The sequence below is a fragment of the Phoca vitulina genome, unplaced genomic scaffold (genome assembly GCF_004348235.1).
Source record: "Phoca vitulina isolate PV1807 unplaced genomic scaffold, GSC_HSeal_1.0 scaffold105, whole genome shotgun sequence".
Lineage (NCBI taxonomy): Eukaryota > Metazoa > Chordata > Mammalia > Carnivora > Phocidae > Phoca > Phoca vitulina.
This window is the reverse complement of record NW_022589808.1, coordinates 609609-627997: the sequence shown is the minus strand read 5'-3', so window position 1 is coordinate 627997 and position 18389 is coordinate 609609. Positions and strand designations below refer to the sequence as shown.

The following is an 18389-nucleotide window of genomic DNA, read 5'->3' as shown; positions in this document are numbered from 1 at the left end:
ATCTTGATACGCTTTTTTCATTTTAGAACATTTTGTGCACTCAAGAAGAAAAATACTTTAAATACAGTCTTCATGATGGAGAAGAACCATTTAATTCTCCCAAATTTTTGCCACTTTTAAATCAGTTCAAGTTCTTTAGAATGAGACACACATATGCATAAATATAATTAAATAATAGACCTAAACCACTTTTTGACAACTGTGTACCAGCAGCCTGGGGATAAAAGATTTAATTTACATGGACAAGCAGTTTATTCCAAGTTTGGCTATTCCCAGGTATTTTGTTCACTGTTGATTTTGGTCAAAATCCATCTGATTTTATTTCTTAGTAAATAATTTTTATGTTGCTTTTTGATTAGTGTGAGGCAAATACAATTTGGAGGACTAAGGAATATATGGGTGTAGTTTAGAAAGTCGTCTGTGAATTTATAGAATGAGTTGTGGTCACTTTCCCTATTCCCCTTTTGAAATGCAGATTTTAATCTTTTTCTATGGTTTGTTGGAGGGACTTGAAAAAGCTAAGTAGGATTTTTCTTTTGGTGACTTAATATATAAAATTATACGTGTAAATAGAAATGGTGAGTACAGTTAGGTTGTATTCTGACATGACACTGCCTTGATCTGGAAGCCATTTGCCCTATTGAAAAGGAAATTCGTAGATTAGATAAATACGTGGGCTCAACTATTGTCTTACTCTTTTAGGATAAGCTGAAATGAAAGAGTCCCTGAGTGGTAATTATTTATTGTGCCTTTTAATCCCCTTTTAAAGGGATGTTGAGATATTTGCCAAAAATAAAAAATGTGATTGCATATATTCTTACTAGAAATAGAAAGTGATCGTTCACTGGCATGTTGATGCTTCCCATTTGGAGTTTACTTTCTCTTTTGCCTGTGCTGCCAGAAAGCTAATAGCTTGCATAGCCCCCCCCCCCCCCTTTTTTTTTGCATAGCTCTTATTGTTGGAACTGAGAAAATGTAATTGCATGTTGTCTCGGTTGACTAATTTTTATTTTCCAGTTTTATTGAGATATAGTTGACATACAGCACTATGTAAGTTCAGGGTGTACAACGTAATGGTTTAACATACATATTGTAAAATGATTACCATAAGTTTAGTTAACAACCATTATGCCATTTAGATACAAAATAGGAAAAAATGTTTTTTTTCCTTGTGTTGAGCACTTTTAGGATTTACTGTCTTAACTTTCAAATATATCATACCACCTGTGTTTAGGTATAGTCATCATGTTGTACATGTATCCCCAGGACTTGATTTGTGTCATAATTGAAAGTAGTATACCTTTTGACCACCTTCAGCTGGTTTCCCCATGTTCTTTCCCTCTGCCTCTGATAACCACAGATCTGATCTTTTTCCATAGGTTTGTTTTTATTTTTTATTGTTTTTAGATTCTGCATATAAGTGAGATCATACAGTATTTGTCTTTCTCTGATTTACTTAGCGTAGTGCCCTTGGGGTCCATCCATACTGTCACAGATGACAGGATTTCCTTCCTTTTTGTGGCTGAATAATAACTCCATTTTCTTTATATATATATACACACCACAACTTCTGTTGTTTCTGTGTCTTGGTTATTGTAAACAGTGCTGCAGTGAACATGGGGATGCAGATATCTCTTTGATGTAGTGTTTTCATTTTCTTTGGATATAGTCCCTGAAGTAAAATTGAGTAGAAACACATCTGGATATTTTCTCACTTAGAGTTACGTCATCTTTTACAGTTCTTTAATAAACATAGAGCTGACTGTCTTTCATCTGGACTTCTGTTATACTCTGTATAGCAGACAATTTAAGATTATAGTCTGAAAAGGGTTCACCCAAGTATTTGATATTGTTGATTATAAGAGTACAAAACCAAACCAGAAGTTGATGGAAATGATATGGCTATGATAGTTGCGCCTAGCCATGTTAAGCACCCCATAGAGGAGAGTAGCAGGTATACCTCCATACAGGTATGCAACATAGTAATCCAGGAAAGCGGTTTGGGGTCTGCTAAAGGGCTTGAGTAAATACTGAATGGAGTTTCTGGAGTCCTGTACCATGGAGCATGAGCAGAAATAGTTTGGCCCTGGAACCTTTTCAGAGCAGGTATTATTGGTAACCCAAAGTCTGTTCAGTATGATTTCAGAGTACTCCAGTGACTGATTTCTTTGCCTCAACTAGCCTAGATGAGCCAGAATGTATTTCCGTTAATTGAACTACTTGGGCTTATGGTCTAGTTACTACCTTATTAAATGGTAAGGAATAAGTGTTAAAGATAATGATTTTTTAAAACATTTTATTTGGAAGAACTTTAAACGCTTAGAAAAGTACAGTGAACCCCTGTGAACCCATGACCAATTTTAACAATGACCAGTTTATGGTTAATCTTAATTCATCTAACCACCCCCCCCTTTTCATCTCACATATTGTTTTAAGGCAAATCCAGATGTAATATAATTTTATCTGGAATTGTTTGGGTATATATTACTCAAAGATAAGAACTTTGAAAAAAGGAAAAGAATTAATGACAGTACTATCATTAAGCCTTTTATTTTTAATTTAATTTACACTCAATTAATTAACATATAGTGTATCATTAGTTTCAGAGGTTAGAGTTCAGTGATTCATCAGTTGTATATAACACACAGTGCTCATTCATGTCCCTTCATGCCCATTACCCAGTTACCCCATCCCTCCACCCTCCTTCCCTCCAGCAACCCTCAGTTTGTTTCCTATGGTTAAGAGTCTGTTTTGGTTTGTCTCCCTCTCTGATTTCGTCTTGTTTTATTTTTCCCTCCCTTCCTCTATGCTCCTCTGTTTTGTTTCTTAAATCCCACATGTATGGGTCAACTCATATGTTAATTATCTTTCTCTGATTGACTTTTTTCGCTTAGCATAATACTCTCTAGTTCGATCATGTTGTTGCAAATGGCAAGATTTCATTTTTTTTTTTTTTTTAAAGATTTTATTTATTTATTTGACAGAGAGAGACACGGCGAGAGAGGGAACACAAGCAGGGGGAGTGGGAGGGGGAGAAGCAGGCTTCCTGCCAAGCAGGGAGCCCGATGCGGGGCTCGATCCCAGGACCCCGGGATCATGACCTGAGCTGAAGGCAGACACTTAACCATCTGAGCCACCCAGGTGCCCCAATTTTTTTTTTTTTTTTTTGATGGCTGAGTAATAGTCCATTGTGTGTGTGTGTGTGTGTGTGTGTGTGTGTGTATATGTATATATAAATATATATACCACATCTTTATCCATTCATCTATTAGTAGACATTTGGGCTCTTTCGATAGTTTGGCTATTGTAGACGTTGCTGCTATAAACATTGGGGTGCAGGTGCCCCTTCGGATCACTACATTTGTATCTTTGGGTAAATACCTAGCAGTGCAGTTGCTGGATCATAGGGTAGTTCTATTTTTAACTTTTTGAGGAACCTCCATTCTGTTTTCCAGAGTGGCTGTACCAGCTTGCATTCCACCAGCAGTGTAAGAGGGTTCCCCTTTCTCTGCATCCATGCCAACAAGCCTTTAAAAGCTTATAATATCATTAATATCAAACTGTTCAGGCAGATTCAAATTTGTCTCACAAATGTCATTTAAAAATCTTTTTGCAGTTTGTTTGAATTGCGATCAGAATAAAGTCCACATACTGCTTATTGGATGATACGTTTTGTGAATCTCTTAATCTATAGATTCCCTTTCTGTTTTTCTCTCGCAAATTTTTATTAAACAAACTGGCTTTGTCCTGTAGACTTTCCCTGTAGAATAGATTTTGCTGCTTACATCCTTGTGGTGTCGTTGACCTTTTCTTGTTTTGGTGTATTCTAAAGTTGGGTCTAGAGGTTTGATTAGATTTTGATTTATTTTCACTGGAGGCGGGGGAGAGACACTGCTTTGTAGGTGGTGATATATTCTCTCAATATATGAAGTCGGGTTTTTTTTTTTTGTGAAGTTAGTGATCATTGGTGTGCAATTTGTGAATGAGTGGTTCTCAACCAGGGGTAATTTTGCCCTTGAGGGTACATTTGTCAATGTCTGGGGACACTTTTGGTTGTGACAACTAGGAGGGAGGGGTTCTAAAGGCATTTGGTTAGTAGAGGCCAGGGATACTGCTTTGCATCGGCAGTGCATAAGACAATCCTCACAACAAAGAATTATCTGGCCCAAACATCAATAAGGTCAGAATTGAGAAACTGTAGTATAGATTCATTAATTTATTTAGGGTTTCATAATGTTACTTTGTCATTCCTACTTCCACTTTATTAATTATAATATTTGTGTAGAGAGAAATCGGGCTTAGGTTAACCACCCCCATCCCACTCTCTAACTCCTGCTCCCAGGTCCTCACCCGTCTTGCCCCAAAAAGAAGTAGATAGGCATTTAATTTAATTACATTAGGTGAGTGTATCTTACCTATTTGAGGATCTGGATCTTTTTAGGTAATGCTGTTAGTGTTTAGGCATTTACATGTTCTTAACAACAGTGGAAAAGAGTATGTTACTATTTTGTTGATTTCTTTAAGTTTTCAGGACCTTGATACTGAATATATAAACAAATGATTGAAGTTTTGTGGTTGTCAGGGTAAAAAAGATACCAGGTCTAGAAGTATAGTGATTGAGTTCTTGTTTTTAAAATCTTTATAATGTAAAGAAATCTTTTTTTTTTTTTTTTTTGGCAAAACTATTCTAGCTTATTTTGAACCATCATTAGAGTGGCCATCTTTTTGGGAAATAATTCTTTGATTTGCATCATAGATGGAGTGACCTAGGATTCCAGGAACCCTTTTTTTTTTTTTTTTTTTTTTAAATAAATGGAGGTACTATTAATAATTATTCCAGGATAGCAAGCATTAACTAATACTGTTCTTAAGCATACTAAAATTTGTGGTCACCCTAGTCCTAGGGAAACAGCAGGTCTTCAGATATATTTCAGTAAATTAATGGCCCATAGAGTCTTCAGTTGAGTTGTGTTCAGCACTAGTAACAAGTGCCATTCAGCATGTTCCCTGGGTTGTTGATAGCTGGAGGCAGATGATAACTAAAGTGTTGACTGCTTTATTTTTGCAAAGTTGGGTTCTTGGAATTAATAGCTCTTTTTAGTTATTATCAACTGTATTATGAGATCTAATGTCTATTTAGTGGTAGTATTTGTTTTCAGGATTGAATGTGGTTTTAATTAACTTGTTATTTTATGGTGTTTTATCACCTATTTAATTCTTTGTGTTCAATTAAAAAATTTTTTGGGTTTATTTTGAGGCTTCCAGTTCTACTTGAAAATTTCCAGATTTCTTAAATGTATTGCATTTCATTTATGCCCTCCATCGTAATGTGTGTTAATGACATTTTCTAGGAAAAAAATACCAGTTTATCTTAAGACTGATGGGTTGTCAAGAGCAAGGAATTTCAGTGGTTTTATGTATACAAAGAACTTTTATGATTAAGTATACATTGTTTTGTGTTTGTTGAGACAAGGAACAGATTGGGGACAGTGCATTATTGAGATGGAGTTCTCATAGTTGTATACATTGACCTGAGTATCACTAAGTATTATTTCAAAGTATGTATCAACATTTTGGTATCCTCTTATTTTCACCTATATTAAAGGAATTTGAGAAGATAGGAAGAGAATTATGGAGATACTGATATACTAGAATGTTATATGCATCTTTAAGTTTGTTTATTGGTCCTGGGAGAGAGGGGTGTGTGTGTGTGTGTGTGTATGTGTTTGGGGGTGGGTGTTGTCGAGTACAGGAGAGGTTTATAAAATACTCTCTTTTTTTGAACCTCAAAAGGAAAAAATTCATTTAACTTAAAATTGTTAAGGTTGAGTATTACCAAAGGTAAGAAAATACGAAGTGCTTGTTTTTCAGATATTGACAAGCATTGACTAGCAACAGAAATTAAGAGCTGCAAAATTAGAAGGTGTTCATTTTAGGACAACATGAGGCGAGCATTAATTTAATAAGATTTATACCTTTAATTAGCATAATACAAATTGATCATAGCTGATTTTGTTTGGGAAATATAAAAAGCTACAGAAACTTTTGTACTTTTTGCTTTAATGTAGTTCTTATTAGTGTTATATCTTATATATAATACATTTTTATAGAGTAAAATGCGAATGTCTTAGAGCCTAATGATTTCTGTGTTAGTCATTCCCAGTACCATGCAGGAGAAATCAGTTTGATGCGAATCTGAGAATATGTTTCCCATGCCACCTCAGGGTATAACTCCACCAGGGACTGCTCCGGCTGTCACTTCAATGAGCAGCATCAACAACACAGTTCCAACAACTGGCAGTTACAATACGAAGAATGACCCCAGGGGACTCAATGTGTTCAAACAGGAGAAGCAGAAGGTTTGTTTTAGGGAGCTAACAGCTATAGGAGTTTACTAGTGTTACTGGTTACGTTAATGTAGTTACCTAGCACATACATGGTATTATGAGTATATTATATGAAGTAGATAGAATTGAAATTTTCAGCTATGTTTAAAAATACAGTAGAACCACAAATCACTTAAAAATCATGCACAGAAACAGTTCTCTGTTCTAAAAAAGCAAATTGAGCACTTAATAAAATCTCAGTAGTGAGCAGGACAAATCTAAGTGTGAACATTGTTATGAAGTTGGTATAATTTTTTCTGTCATTGAGATTTCCTAAAAAAGGAGTTAGGAGCTTACTTGAATAAACTAGCAGGTATAGCAGTAAAGGTAGGGGCTGGCAAACATTGATCTCCAGGCAAGTATTTGTTCATATATATTAAAAAAAGGATAAATGATGCATGGAGCACTGGGTGTTATGCACAAACAATGAATCATGGAACACTATATCTAAAACTAATGATGTAATGTATGGGGATTAACATAACAATAAAAAAATAAAAAAAAAAGGATAAATGAAATTATTATTTAATGTTTTGTTATCAAACACAAATAGTAACGTCTCTTTAACTGTCATTATTATTTACAGTGCCCCAGGGTAGGAGAATATGTGGGTAAACCCTAAAGATCTTAGGTCATAGTTGAACTTGTTTGTGTGTGTGTGTGTGTGTGTGTGTGTGTACACGTGTGTACTTAACGTTCACTTAAATAAGATGACAGCATGTCAATAAGATAACGGTGACTTCTGGGTGGTGTAATGGTTGCTGTATGATTCCCTTTACCATTTTTTGCTTACTAGAAACTTCAGGAACCCCACAGTTTGAACAAGTTGCTTATACTTTGATTTGGCTTTGCAGAGAAAAAAATTTGATCCTTTATCTAAATTTGTCTGATACTTTTTTTGATTTTGTAATTTTAGTTACTTATTTCTGGGAATCATGATTCTGCAGAAACAGTAAATTGGTTTTTTAGAGTGAAAATAAGTCTCCAGTAACCTTGTTTTTCAAATACTGTCTCTTCCCAGGTCAAGGCCTTAATTATGCCCATAACAATTTTATGCCACAGCCCTTAGTTTTAGTCTTAATTTACTTTATAGACATTAAAAAAATTTTTTTTGAAGATTTTATTTTTAAGTAATCCCCTAACGTGGGGCTTGAACTCAAAACCCTAAGATCAAAAGTAGTATGCTCCACCGACTGAGCCAGCCAGGTGCCCCCCCCTTCATATTCATTTACGTACCTCTACTCATTATAGTCACAGGAATGTGGCCTCATACTTACGTTCTTTAGCTCAGGGCTTGTCTTTCTCAAGGCTTTATTGCAAAAACCTATTTTGCCTTGCGCCTTCTGTTTCCAATCCCTTGCTCTGTTTTTCTAATTACCCCCAGTAGGGATAATTTAGAATATTGGAATTGAAATTCTGAAGGTTGTTAAAAAGAAATACAGAAGTAAGTTTAGTTTAATTCATGGTGGAAAGGGATTTTTGCAGATAGGCTAAAAAATATAGTGGAAAATGTACAAGTTGTGGCATATTTTTTTGTCTTGATCGTGGCCCTGACCTTCCCATTTATTCTAGCTGCAGTGTTAAATATAATGTTAATATAATGTTACTATTCATCAGTTTCCTAAGAGTCACAGCATGTTGAATCCCTTTAGTTTGCTTGTTTCATGGTTCTCAGAACAACCAGTCTTCTCTTTCTGGACCAGTCTGAAGCAACTCTCAAGGAACGAGCTGTTTTCTGGAGCCAAACCTCATTAATGGAGCTCCTGAATGGAAGTATATAAAGTCATAGCAGCCTTAGTGTTCCCATCAGGCTCTTGTAGATGGTTACTACATGAATGACTCAGCCCCCTGCCAGTTCCCCCTTTTTAACCTCCAGTAAAGTTAGGTTATATATGTTTATACTTTAAATATACACAAATGAATTAGATTTCATTGCATCCGCTGTGTATGTTGACTGGTTTGTAGGGGGCCTAAATAGTACTTGACAAGAAGTATATTCCAAGTAACTTGTTTTCATATCTTAACTTGACTTGCTGTTGAAATGTGTATTTAAGCTTCATTATACCATTTGCATTCTAGTCTTTGTGTTTATGCTTCACAAATTGGTTATGACATTTCTTTTCCTTTTTGTTATAAAGAATATAACATTAAGAAAAATTTCAGTGAAAAAGAAAAATCTAATTCTGCCAACCATAAGAAGATACTCGTTGACATGTTACTTAAAATCCCAGAGTGGGAAGCTACCCATCAAATGTCTAAAAAGAGTGAGATGTTTAAGTAATTTTATTTAGGCACAGAATAGAATAATGACATGTAGTGTCATTTAAAATGATAATTAAAAGATGTATATATAAATGGATAAAGATAAAAATGTTACAGTGTATGCTGATTTTATAAAATGTGCATATGAGAAAATATTGAAAGATAATACATAAGTAATGGTTGGGTTGGGTTGATGAGATTGGTAGTTTCCTCTCTCTCTGATAATTCTGAATTTCTGGAATTTCAAGAATTTATTTAAAACTAATTGTGAGGAGTTTGATGATTCCTCATTTTATTTTTTTCTCTTGTTGGCCTCATGTATCTCCTCTTGATTTTTTAGTCAACTTTCTGGTTTTGAGTGTATGTTTTTTTCCCTTAATCAGAACCTGAGGATTCCTTAGTTGCCATATTGTTGATTGTTGCTTTCATCTTTATAGAGGAAGGCAATGAACTGCCTCTTTTTCCGAATCTGGATTTGTTCTAGGTTGAAATTGGAGCACACTTGAAAAATCATTTTGATATGAATTCTAATTACTGTTAAGGGAAAGATTAAGAAAGAATATTGATGGAGAGCAAAATATATTTGAAACATATTTTTACTAATAGAGATGGAATTGGTCAGGATGGGGAGATAGGGTGAAGAACAAGAAAGCAAGAGGACAACTCAGAGAAGGAAATTGGAAGTAGGCTTCTTAAAAACCCTTCACAGCTGAGAAGCTTCTGAAGAAAAATGAAAAAATCTGAATGTTGACAGTCAAATAATGTAGTGTTATACATTAGAACCTCATTATAACATTACTAATTTTTGTAGGCATAGTGATCAAATCACATTCCCTTCATAAGAAATATTAGTTTTGCCCCTTGAACTAACAATTATTTACACTTAATATAAATTTGGGACCTGGGATGGTGTGGTAGATGTGTAACTTATAATTAAATCTTATTGAGTACTGTGGAATGCCATAAAGTTGATTTTGGAAATGTTTTTGTTAGAAGTTTATATCTGAATAAAGCAGTTTAAAAAAAATATAACATTTAATTTCTAGCAAGTAAAATTTTAAAGAGATGACTTGCACTACTACTGTTATAGTGTAGGTGATAGTATAAATGACATTAAGGTAAAGGAGATTGAGGCACTTTAGACCACAGGCCCTGGGGCCCTGCCCTAGGTATTTATCTATATTGGGTGAGTGTTGGTGAGAATTACAGTTTTAGGGCTCAGAGTTTAAAAGTGTCTAAGTACTACTGTGATTCCATATGGAATTTCATGAGTTAAAGCAAACAGTGTTGGTGATAATTTGAAAGAATTATTTATGTTTAAGAATGTGGAATTACCTCCTCTTTTTTTTTAACCATATGTTTGTGTTCATTATCTCCTCTTCTATGTTTACATCCTAGTTATTTTTTCCCATTAATAGAAGTTAGGTTTTAAGTGTTTTTCTTAGATAGTCTTGTAATTTCATTGGAATTATTACTATAGTATCCCCCCATGCCCGCAGAATCTCATTTGAATTGCAAAATCAGAGCACTGAAAATGACCTTTGTATTTAGATTTTGGTTGGCGTCATTCAGCATACTTTTCTTTGAATAGCTACTCTTGGCCAAAGTGCTGGGTTTAGGGGTAAATACAAAAAGAAATGACTCTTGCTCTCCCAGCCTTTGAAGTATTGTAGGAAAGAACGTCAAAAATACGTTATTATGATATATGATAAGTGCTGTGGTGCAGGTAAGTGTGAAGGGTTTTGGGAGTAGAGGAGGGAGTGGGCTGCTTATTTTGACTTCTCTTACTGCTGACCTTTCTTGATTTAGTCCTAAAATTGTTCACAGACGACGGTAACCTTTGGTATTTAAAAAAAATTCTTATTAATGAAATCACAACCTCAAAAATTTCCATTTAAATTATTTTTTGGAAAAGAAAGGTATGGAGTTTCAACTTGAATTTGTTTAAAATCTGTAAGGAGATTTGGTCAGTTAAAAAGTGCCACTGTCTTTGTAATACAGAATGATCTGGAACCTAGCAAAACTGTTCCACTGAATGCCTCTAAACAAGATGGACCCATGCCAAAACCACATAGTGTTTCACTCAACGATACTGAAACAAGGAAACTCATGGAAGAATGTAAAAGACTTCAGGGAGAAATGATGAAACTATCAGAAGAAAATCGACACCTGAGAGTAAGTTGTTTTTGAAAATAAGTTGATTTATATGAAGGCATAAGATACATGAATATTATTAGGCCATGTTATCCATCAGTTTTTAAATTTATCCTTGGTCAGTTCTTCTCGTTTTTCCTAATTTGATTATGTCTTAGCCTTTACTCCCCACTCTTGCCTCTCTAGTTTTACCAAGGCTTCTCATTGCCTGCAGGTTCTTTTCCTAGTAGATGCCCTAGTTATTTGTGATCTGGCCTGTGGCATTGCTGGCTTCCTCTCTTGTTTGTAGCAGCCTTTACATTCTGTGCCCTAGTCATAGAATTGCCTCAAATGGTGCTGTCCCATATATAGTAGGGACATATGTGGCTGTTGAGCACTTGAAATGTGGTTTGAAGTGAGATGTGTTGTGAGTGTAGAACACTGATTTCTTAGACTTAGTACAAAAAAATACCTCTTTTTTGTATTATTACATAATGAAATAATATTTTGGTTATATTGGATTGAATTTTATTATTAACAATTAGTTTTACCCTTTTCTTTTTTACCTTTTTAATGTGCTATTAGAAAATTTAAAAGTACGTAGGTGGCTCACAGTTGAAGCTTATATTTATATTGGACAGTGTTGGACTAGAGTATCCTGAAGAGGCCTCTCCGTTAATGATCTCTTTTTTGCTTTAGCTTGCGTTCTTCCTTCTGACTGGATCACCCTGAAATCCCATCCCTACCCTTATAAGCACATTATACATGCGTGATTATCTCTTGGTCCTTGGTTCTTGTTATCTTTTCAGTATAACCTTTTCTAGGACTTCTCCTCCCAGAAGAAAAGAAATATGGTTTGGAATGCTATCTCCTTTGTTTCCATGAAACCTCGGTCATCTTACTGCTCCTGTTTGTTGGAGGTCTTTCTCCCTCTAGTGGGCGGTAGTTCTTTGGGGGCAGGGACCTGTGCTCATTCATCTTTGCATTCATAGCACATGCATATAGTAGTCATTCATATATTTGGATGAATAAATGGATGAACTGGTGAATGAGGACTAATTTGAATATGTGTGGGTGTATTAATTTGCCTTTGACAAGTAATTATTTCAAGACCTGAATACCTTCAAATTGCCATCAAAGTAGATGATACAAAAATGTACATATGTAAATAAGCTAAATTAAGGGACTTAATCTTTGATTCTTCCATCTGTTAAATGTATATAAGAACTACGTATACTCTGAATCAGAGGCACTGTATCTTAAATTAATCTGTGCTGAAATAATTGTTTATCTCTTCCTATTTCACAGTACCCCTCAGAGGCCCCCAGCACCTCTTGGGATAGTGGAAAGATTATATTCATTTCACACCTATATCCACACACCATAGATTTTTAAGAATGCTGTTTTTGTTACCTTTACTTTATCTGCTGTGACTTCAATGGCACAGTTCTGTTCTTTGATGAAAGATGGGCTCCTTAGCATGCTCATTACATTTGTTCAAAAAGCCACTATTTGTCTCTTGGCAGGAGGGGAGAAGAGGAAATGGTAGGAATGATATAAGTAGGGCAAGGGTGGAAAATAGGAAGAGTGGACAGGGAGAGAGGTGAGATTTGGGTGCTGGTCTCTCCTTTTTATTTATTGGCTGATGTTTTGTAGGAGATGTTATTTGAAAACATGTTCTGCTGTTTAAAAGATAAAACAAAAGAACCTTGAAGACCACTGGCTTGTAGAATCAATTTCAGGCCCTTTTTTTAACATTTCATACATAAGACCCATCATAATTTGTCACTGTTCCTTTTTATTCCTCTAGTCGGTTCTTAATCCAGGCTGTGCATCTGAATCTCCTAGTGAGCTTTTTAAAAATACAGGTCCTCCCCAGGCCTGGTAAATCAGAATCACTAGGAGGATTGTTTGAAGTTCTTGATGGGATTGAGAATAATTTTTTCTCACACAGGACTAATGAACATAAGACTAAAAAACCCCACCAACCCTCAGAAATTCCAGTAATTGCAAATAAAAGAGTATGACCTGAGGTGGACTCTTTCTTCATTTGGCATTAGTAAGCATACTAGAGGAATCAGTGTGAGAAAATAAAAATGCTTGCACTAAGGAAGTAAAAATCTGCCCTGTCATTCATCTGGTTGGGATGATGGACACAGATAAAGCCAGTTGCCTAGGTATCAGTATTTTTCCCAAGATCACTCTGTGGCTGATAAAGTGTGATAACAACCTCCTATTTTGAGTGACTATTGCTTTCTTACTGAGAAACCTTGTCCCCTAAAATCATACTGTCAAAAACTTTGCTGTGTAAAATCATACCGGTAAGAACCAAGCAGCTCACTCTTGTCTAGAGGATCTGAGTCACTTTGACAAGAGAAGCAGCCTCCCTTTCCAGTCCAGTGGCATAGCCTCAAATGGGGGTGGGGGGGCGGTTCTGTATACAACATTCCATAGCTGTTGTAGTTTGTTGTTCCTGAAGAAGCAGGATTCAGCGTCTCCTTGGCAGTCAAGACCCAGTGCTGACCCTTCTACACATGGACCTCCTGCTTTGAGCTTATCAAAACACTTGCTACTTAAATTTTATCCTGAAATTTCCCCTTCCTCCAAATCCTGTATAATTCCTGTCTTTTCCTTCGGCCAGATACTCCCTGTGCCTCTGCTGTGTTGGGTACCCTGGTTGCAGTGAGTCTGTAAACCTGTCAGACCACAGCTTTGCTCCTGGTGGTCTTTGGTAACCCGTGTAAAAATACCGAGGGCCACCACGGAAATACGTGCATGCACAGAACTCTTCCTTACTTGTATTAATAGATTTTAATGGTGTTTTTTTCCTTCTGCATAAATACAGCAGTATCTGATTTTTCACTTTTTTAGGAGTACATTTTTCAGTTCTAGTTTTTAAAATCGGCATTATTGAGGTGTAATTTATATTCCACTAAGGCACCCATTGTGAGTGTACAATTCAGTCATTTTTAGTAAATGTGTAGACTTGTGCAGCCATTACTAGACTCCAGTGTTAGAATGTTTCCATCACCCTAGAGTCTTTTTTTTTTTTTTAAAGATTTTATTTATTTATTTGACAGAGAGACACGCAGTGAGAGCAGGAACACAAGCAGGGGGAGTGGGAGAGGTAGAAGCAGGCTTCCCGCTGAACAGGGAGCCCGGTGTGGGACTCAATCCCAGGACTCCGGGATCATGACCCGAGCCGAAGGCAGACGCTTAAACGACTGAGCCACCCAGGCGCCCCTAGAAAGTCTTCTTAATGCTGGGTAGCAGTTAGTCCCTACTCCCATTGTAGCCACATGCACACTGATCTGCTTTCTGGCCATAGATCTGTAACTTGGCAGTTGTACTGGATGCATATTTGTTTTTAAAACCTCTTTGTGCATATATTTTTTTCAGGATGAAGGCTTAAGGCTCAGAAAGGTAGCACATTCGGATAAACCTGGATCAACCTCAGCTGCATCCTTCAGAGATAATGTCGCCAGTCCTCTTCCTTCCCTTCTTGTCGTAATTGCAGCCATTTTCATCGGGTTCTTTCTAGGGAAGTTCATCTTGTAGAGTGAAGCATGCAGAGTGCTATTTCTTTTTTTTTCTCTTGACCAGAAAAAAATTTGTTTACCTACCATTTCATTGGTAGTATGGCCCACGGTGACCATTTTTTTTTGTGTGTACAGCGTCATATAGGCTTTGCCTTTAATGATCTCTTACGGTTAGAAAACACAATAAAACAAACTGTTCGGCTCCTGGACAAATTGTATATTACCAGATCATCACTAGCAGATGTCAGTTGCACATTCAGTCCTTTATGAAATTCATAAATAAAGAATTGTTCTTTCTTTGTGGTTTTAATAAGAGTTCAAGAATTGTTCAGAGTCTTGTAAATGTTATTTTAATAATCCCTTTAAATTTTATCTGTTGCTGTTACCTCTTGAAATATGATTTATTTAGATTGCTAATCCCACTCATTCAGGAAATGCCAAGAGGTATTCTGTGGGGAAATGGTGCCTCTTACAGTGTAAATTTTCTCCTTTACCTTTGCTAATATCATGGCAGAATTTTTCTTATCCCTTGTGAGGCAGTTGTTGACTGAGTTTTTCATCCTTACAATCCTGTCCCATGGTATTTAACATAAAAAAAAAAAATAAAACTGTTAACAGATTCTTGCTCGATAGCTTGTTTGTGTGTCGTGTCATTAGGCGGGGATACCAGGGAGTCCATTTTACGGTAATTGGAAATTTATGATGCTTAATTTTATCTTGCATTGAAACCCTTTCAGATATTACAATATTTGTAGTTAAGAGTCCTCATTCTATTAAGGAAAGGGATTGATAAAATTTTAAGCTACTTTTGGTATTTTGGAAGATCACAATCCGTTTGTCTTCAAGATAATATAAAATAAGGAAATCCCATGAGAATAAAAAGACTGTAATATTTCCGTTTATATGTATGCCTTGTGGCTCTGTTGCGTTTGAGTTCCCCATTCTTAACAAGTTCTTCTAGTATCTTCACAAGGAAGACTAATTTTCCTTGGTTATGGTCCAGTGCTTTTTAACCAGCCTAAGAACTCCTTTTATTTTAGAACATTTCATAATAGTAGTTTAAAAGTAGGAGTTTTTCCTGTCCAATCTGACATTCAAAGTAAATTTCTGTTATGGAAATTTGGAATTACTAAGTAAGTCTTGGAAATTTTCTTTGTGGAAAATGACTTTATCCTTTGCAAATCTACCTATTAATGTGAAACACATTTTCAGTATAAATACACATTTTAGGGTCTAATTCTTGGCAGTTAGTCTTATGTCTTCATTTATTTCACTTGTATTAGCATAGAAAAGTTTGGAACCAGAGACAATATATTGTTTTTCTACTAAGTGCAGTCCAATACAAGTGACTCTTGATTCCTGAAAATAGGTGTTAATTTTGTAAAAGATGCACTTCTTTTTGAAAGGGAAACTAGACTTTGGGACTTGATGTGGTGCAGTGAAGTGTGTTAAGCCCAGGTCTCTGTATACATTTTATAAACGAGTGAAATGTTCCCCTAAAGTGTTTTGGTTGCCTTCTCATTTCAAGTATGTTTTGAATTTGTCAGGCCACATGGAGTGTGTTTTTGTGCTCTATGGTATCTTATAAAACCTCTTGCCTTGTGTGCAAAAGTTACTAAAAGCAAGCAAGTAATGCCTATCCATTACTAGCATGCTGTTACAGGTAATGTTTTCACTGTTGTTCCAACGCTTTACAGTCATTGTAAAATTTCCCTCCCTTTCTGATAACTGGAAAAGCATGTGGAAAAAACATCTTGCATTTTGTCCCATAAATGCAGAATCATTAATTCCTTGGCTTAAAGCTCTCTATATAAATCAGCATTGGTGATAAGTATCAAGCTTGATATTTCATGGCTATAATTTTTTGAAAATTTGAGTTCTCAAGAGTTTAGCAAAATCCCGTTTTATGGGAATGCTCCTTAGAACTCATTTATTTCAGCCCCTTTGTTTTATAGTTGAGGAATCTGAGGCCTTTCTGAGAATTAAGGGAACCTGTCCTGTGTCTCACAGGTAGGTAGCGGCAGAGCTGGAACTAGAAAATCTGCTCTCCTGACTCTAGCTTAGTGTCTTTTCTGGTAACTTCATAGAAAAAAAATTTGTCCTAATTTGACATGACTGAAATTATGAACATAAGATGCTATTTAATAAATGTATGTGAAATTTCGTATCCTAAGATTGTATTACAGGCTACTGTTGAATAGTCTCATGTATGTTTGGCTTTAGTGTTTAGGTTAGAAGTCTCCCTCCCCCCCATATTGGTAATAAATATTATGAAATACAATGTATTTTTAGATAGGCATTTTACAAAATGCATTATGCAAAGGTTAGTTTGGGGGTAGGTTGTAGTCTGGGCAGTATCTGCAAAATAATGGGCTTTTTAACTGCTTTACACATTGGGAGATGCTCTGATTGTATAGAGACCTAATTTCTATTCTTTTAATTGCTGTATCAAATGTGGTCAGATTATTTTACTACCAACGGTTACTTTGAAAGAGTCCAACTGTATTAATTGACTGATAATATATAGATTAAATTGTTTGTCTTCATTCCTTACATGTTTAGAAATTTTTGCTTTGTCTGCCTGCTTACTTGTGTATGTAAGCATGAGGGAAATATACTGTTGCTAATACTGAAATCACAATCAAGTAACTAAGGCCTTAAGTTCATATGTGACGCTAAATGCACTACTTTATTTCGTTCTATAACTAATGTACCTTAACTTTGCCCATTCTTGTGCTTACAAGAAACAAATTTAAGAATTGTATTCTGAGTGTGTAGTTTGTTACCTTTAAAAAAAGAAGTGACACTTGGAAAGTATGTATCAAATTCAAAAGTTCTGGTCAAAGAAAATATTTTTACTTTCTCCAAGTATCTTACTTCCGAAGTTCTCCCAAAATTGAGATTATCTGCTGTGGGGATTATTTTTGGATTTTAATCTTTCAAAATACACCACTTTGAAAACAAGTTTTATCAATAAGATTAAAAAAAAAGTTCTTAATAGGGTATATCCCCAAATTGTGATCTTCTGCCACTTTAAAAACATTCAAGTGAGTTTTTCCTAGAGCTTTGCACATTCCTATTCAGTGATTTTGGTGTGTGCATAGATTTTTTAAAAAATTCACCTTTATGAAGTTAGGGAAAGATCAATGTTTACCGTATGGAAAAACAACAAAATAAGAAGGTAAATAAATGATCTTTATTTTCTAGCTTTCAGAGGAAATCAAACTATTGCGTGAATAAATAAACTGTTTAAAAATGTGGTGAAGTGTCATTTTCCTTTCCAAGAAACAAAAGAATTTGATTTCAACAGATTATGATGGTTTGTGTGTTTATGTTAAGTAGTAGTAATTGGTCACTCACTAGTACTTGAGTTCTGATGCAGATAGTCTTTTGCTTAGTGACCTAGATGTAAAGTACTTTTTTTTTTTTTAAAGATTTTATTTATTTGACAGAGACAGCAAGAGAGTACAAGCAGGGGGAGCGGCAGGGAGAGGGAGATGCAGACTCCCCACTGAGCAGGGAGCCCAACGCGGGACTTGATCCCAGGACCCTGGGATCGATGACCTGAGCCGAAGGCAGACACTTAACCAGCTGAGCCATCCAGGCACCCCCTGTAAAGTACTTTTTCATGGAAAGTGGGAACAGCTGGGTTTTTCAGTTCCACATCTGATAGCCCATTGTTAGAAGCCATGCTTCTGGAGGGTTCTGTGCAGGAACAGTGTGGCCTCTTGGGAATGCTCAGCCTGATGGGCGTTGGTGTGAAGAAGTTTGAACATTCATCCTTAAAGGAAAGGAAATTTTATCTTCCTCATTTCTTGAACAATAATAATATGTTCATTTTAGGGAATTTGGAAAAAAATTATAAAAAGATAAAAAGTAATGGCAAATCATGCCATCCAGCAGTATCAGTTTGTATGAATATTTGATTTATTTCCCTATAATATTAATGCTTTTTAAGCATAATTGTACATACAACTTTGTATCCTATATTTTTCACTTAATCATTTCTCTGTGATACATTGAAAACCAAGTAGAAGTGGTTGCCAGATTGCTTTATGTTTACAATCAC

The 18389-nt window shown here is 35.6% G+C and overlaps 1 protein-coding gene across 2 annotated transcripts in view; it reads left to right on the top strand.

Moving 5' to 3' along the window:
- Positions 1-14952, top strand: part of VAPA (VAMP associated protein A) — a 39668-nt gene extending 24716 nt beyond the window's left edge. The window contains exons 5-7 of one of the 2 annotated variants that reach the window (XM_032397844.1): positions 6225-6359; positions 10650-10823; positions 14181-14952. In XM_032397844.1, coding sequence (XP_032253735.1) covers positions 6225-6359; positions 10650-10823; positions 14181-14339 — 468 coding nt within the window. In that variant the 3' untranslated portion in view covers positions 14340-14952. The remainder of the gene's footprint in view (positions 1-6224; positions 6360-10649; positions 10824-14180) is intronic. The other variant, XM_032397843.1, reaches the window with a different exon arrangement.
- Positions 14953-18389: the final 3437 nt, after the last annotated feature.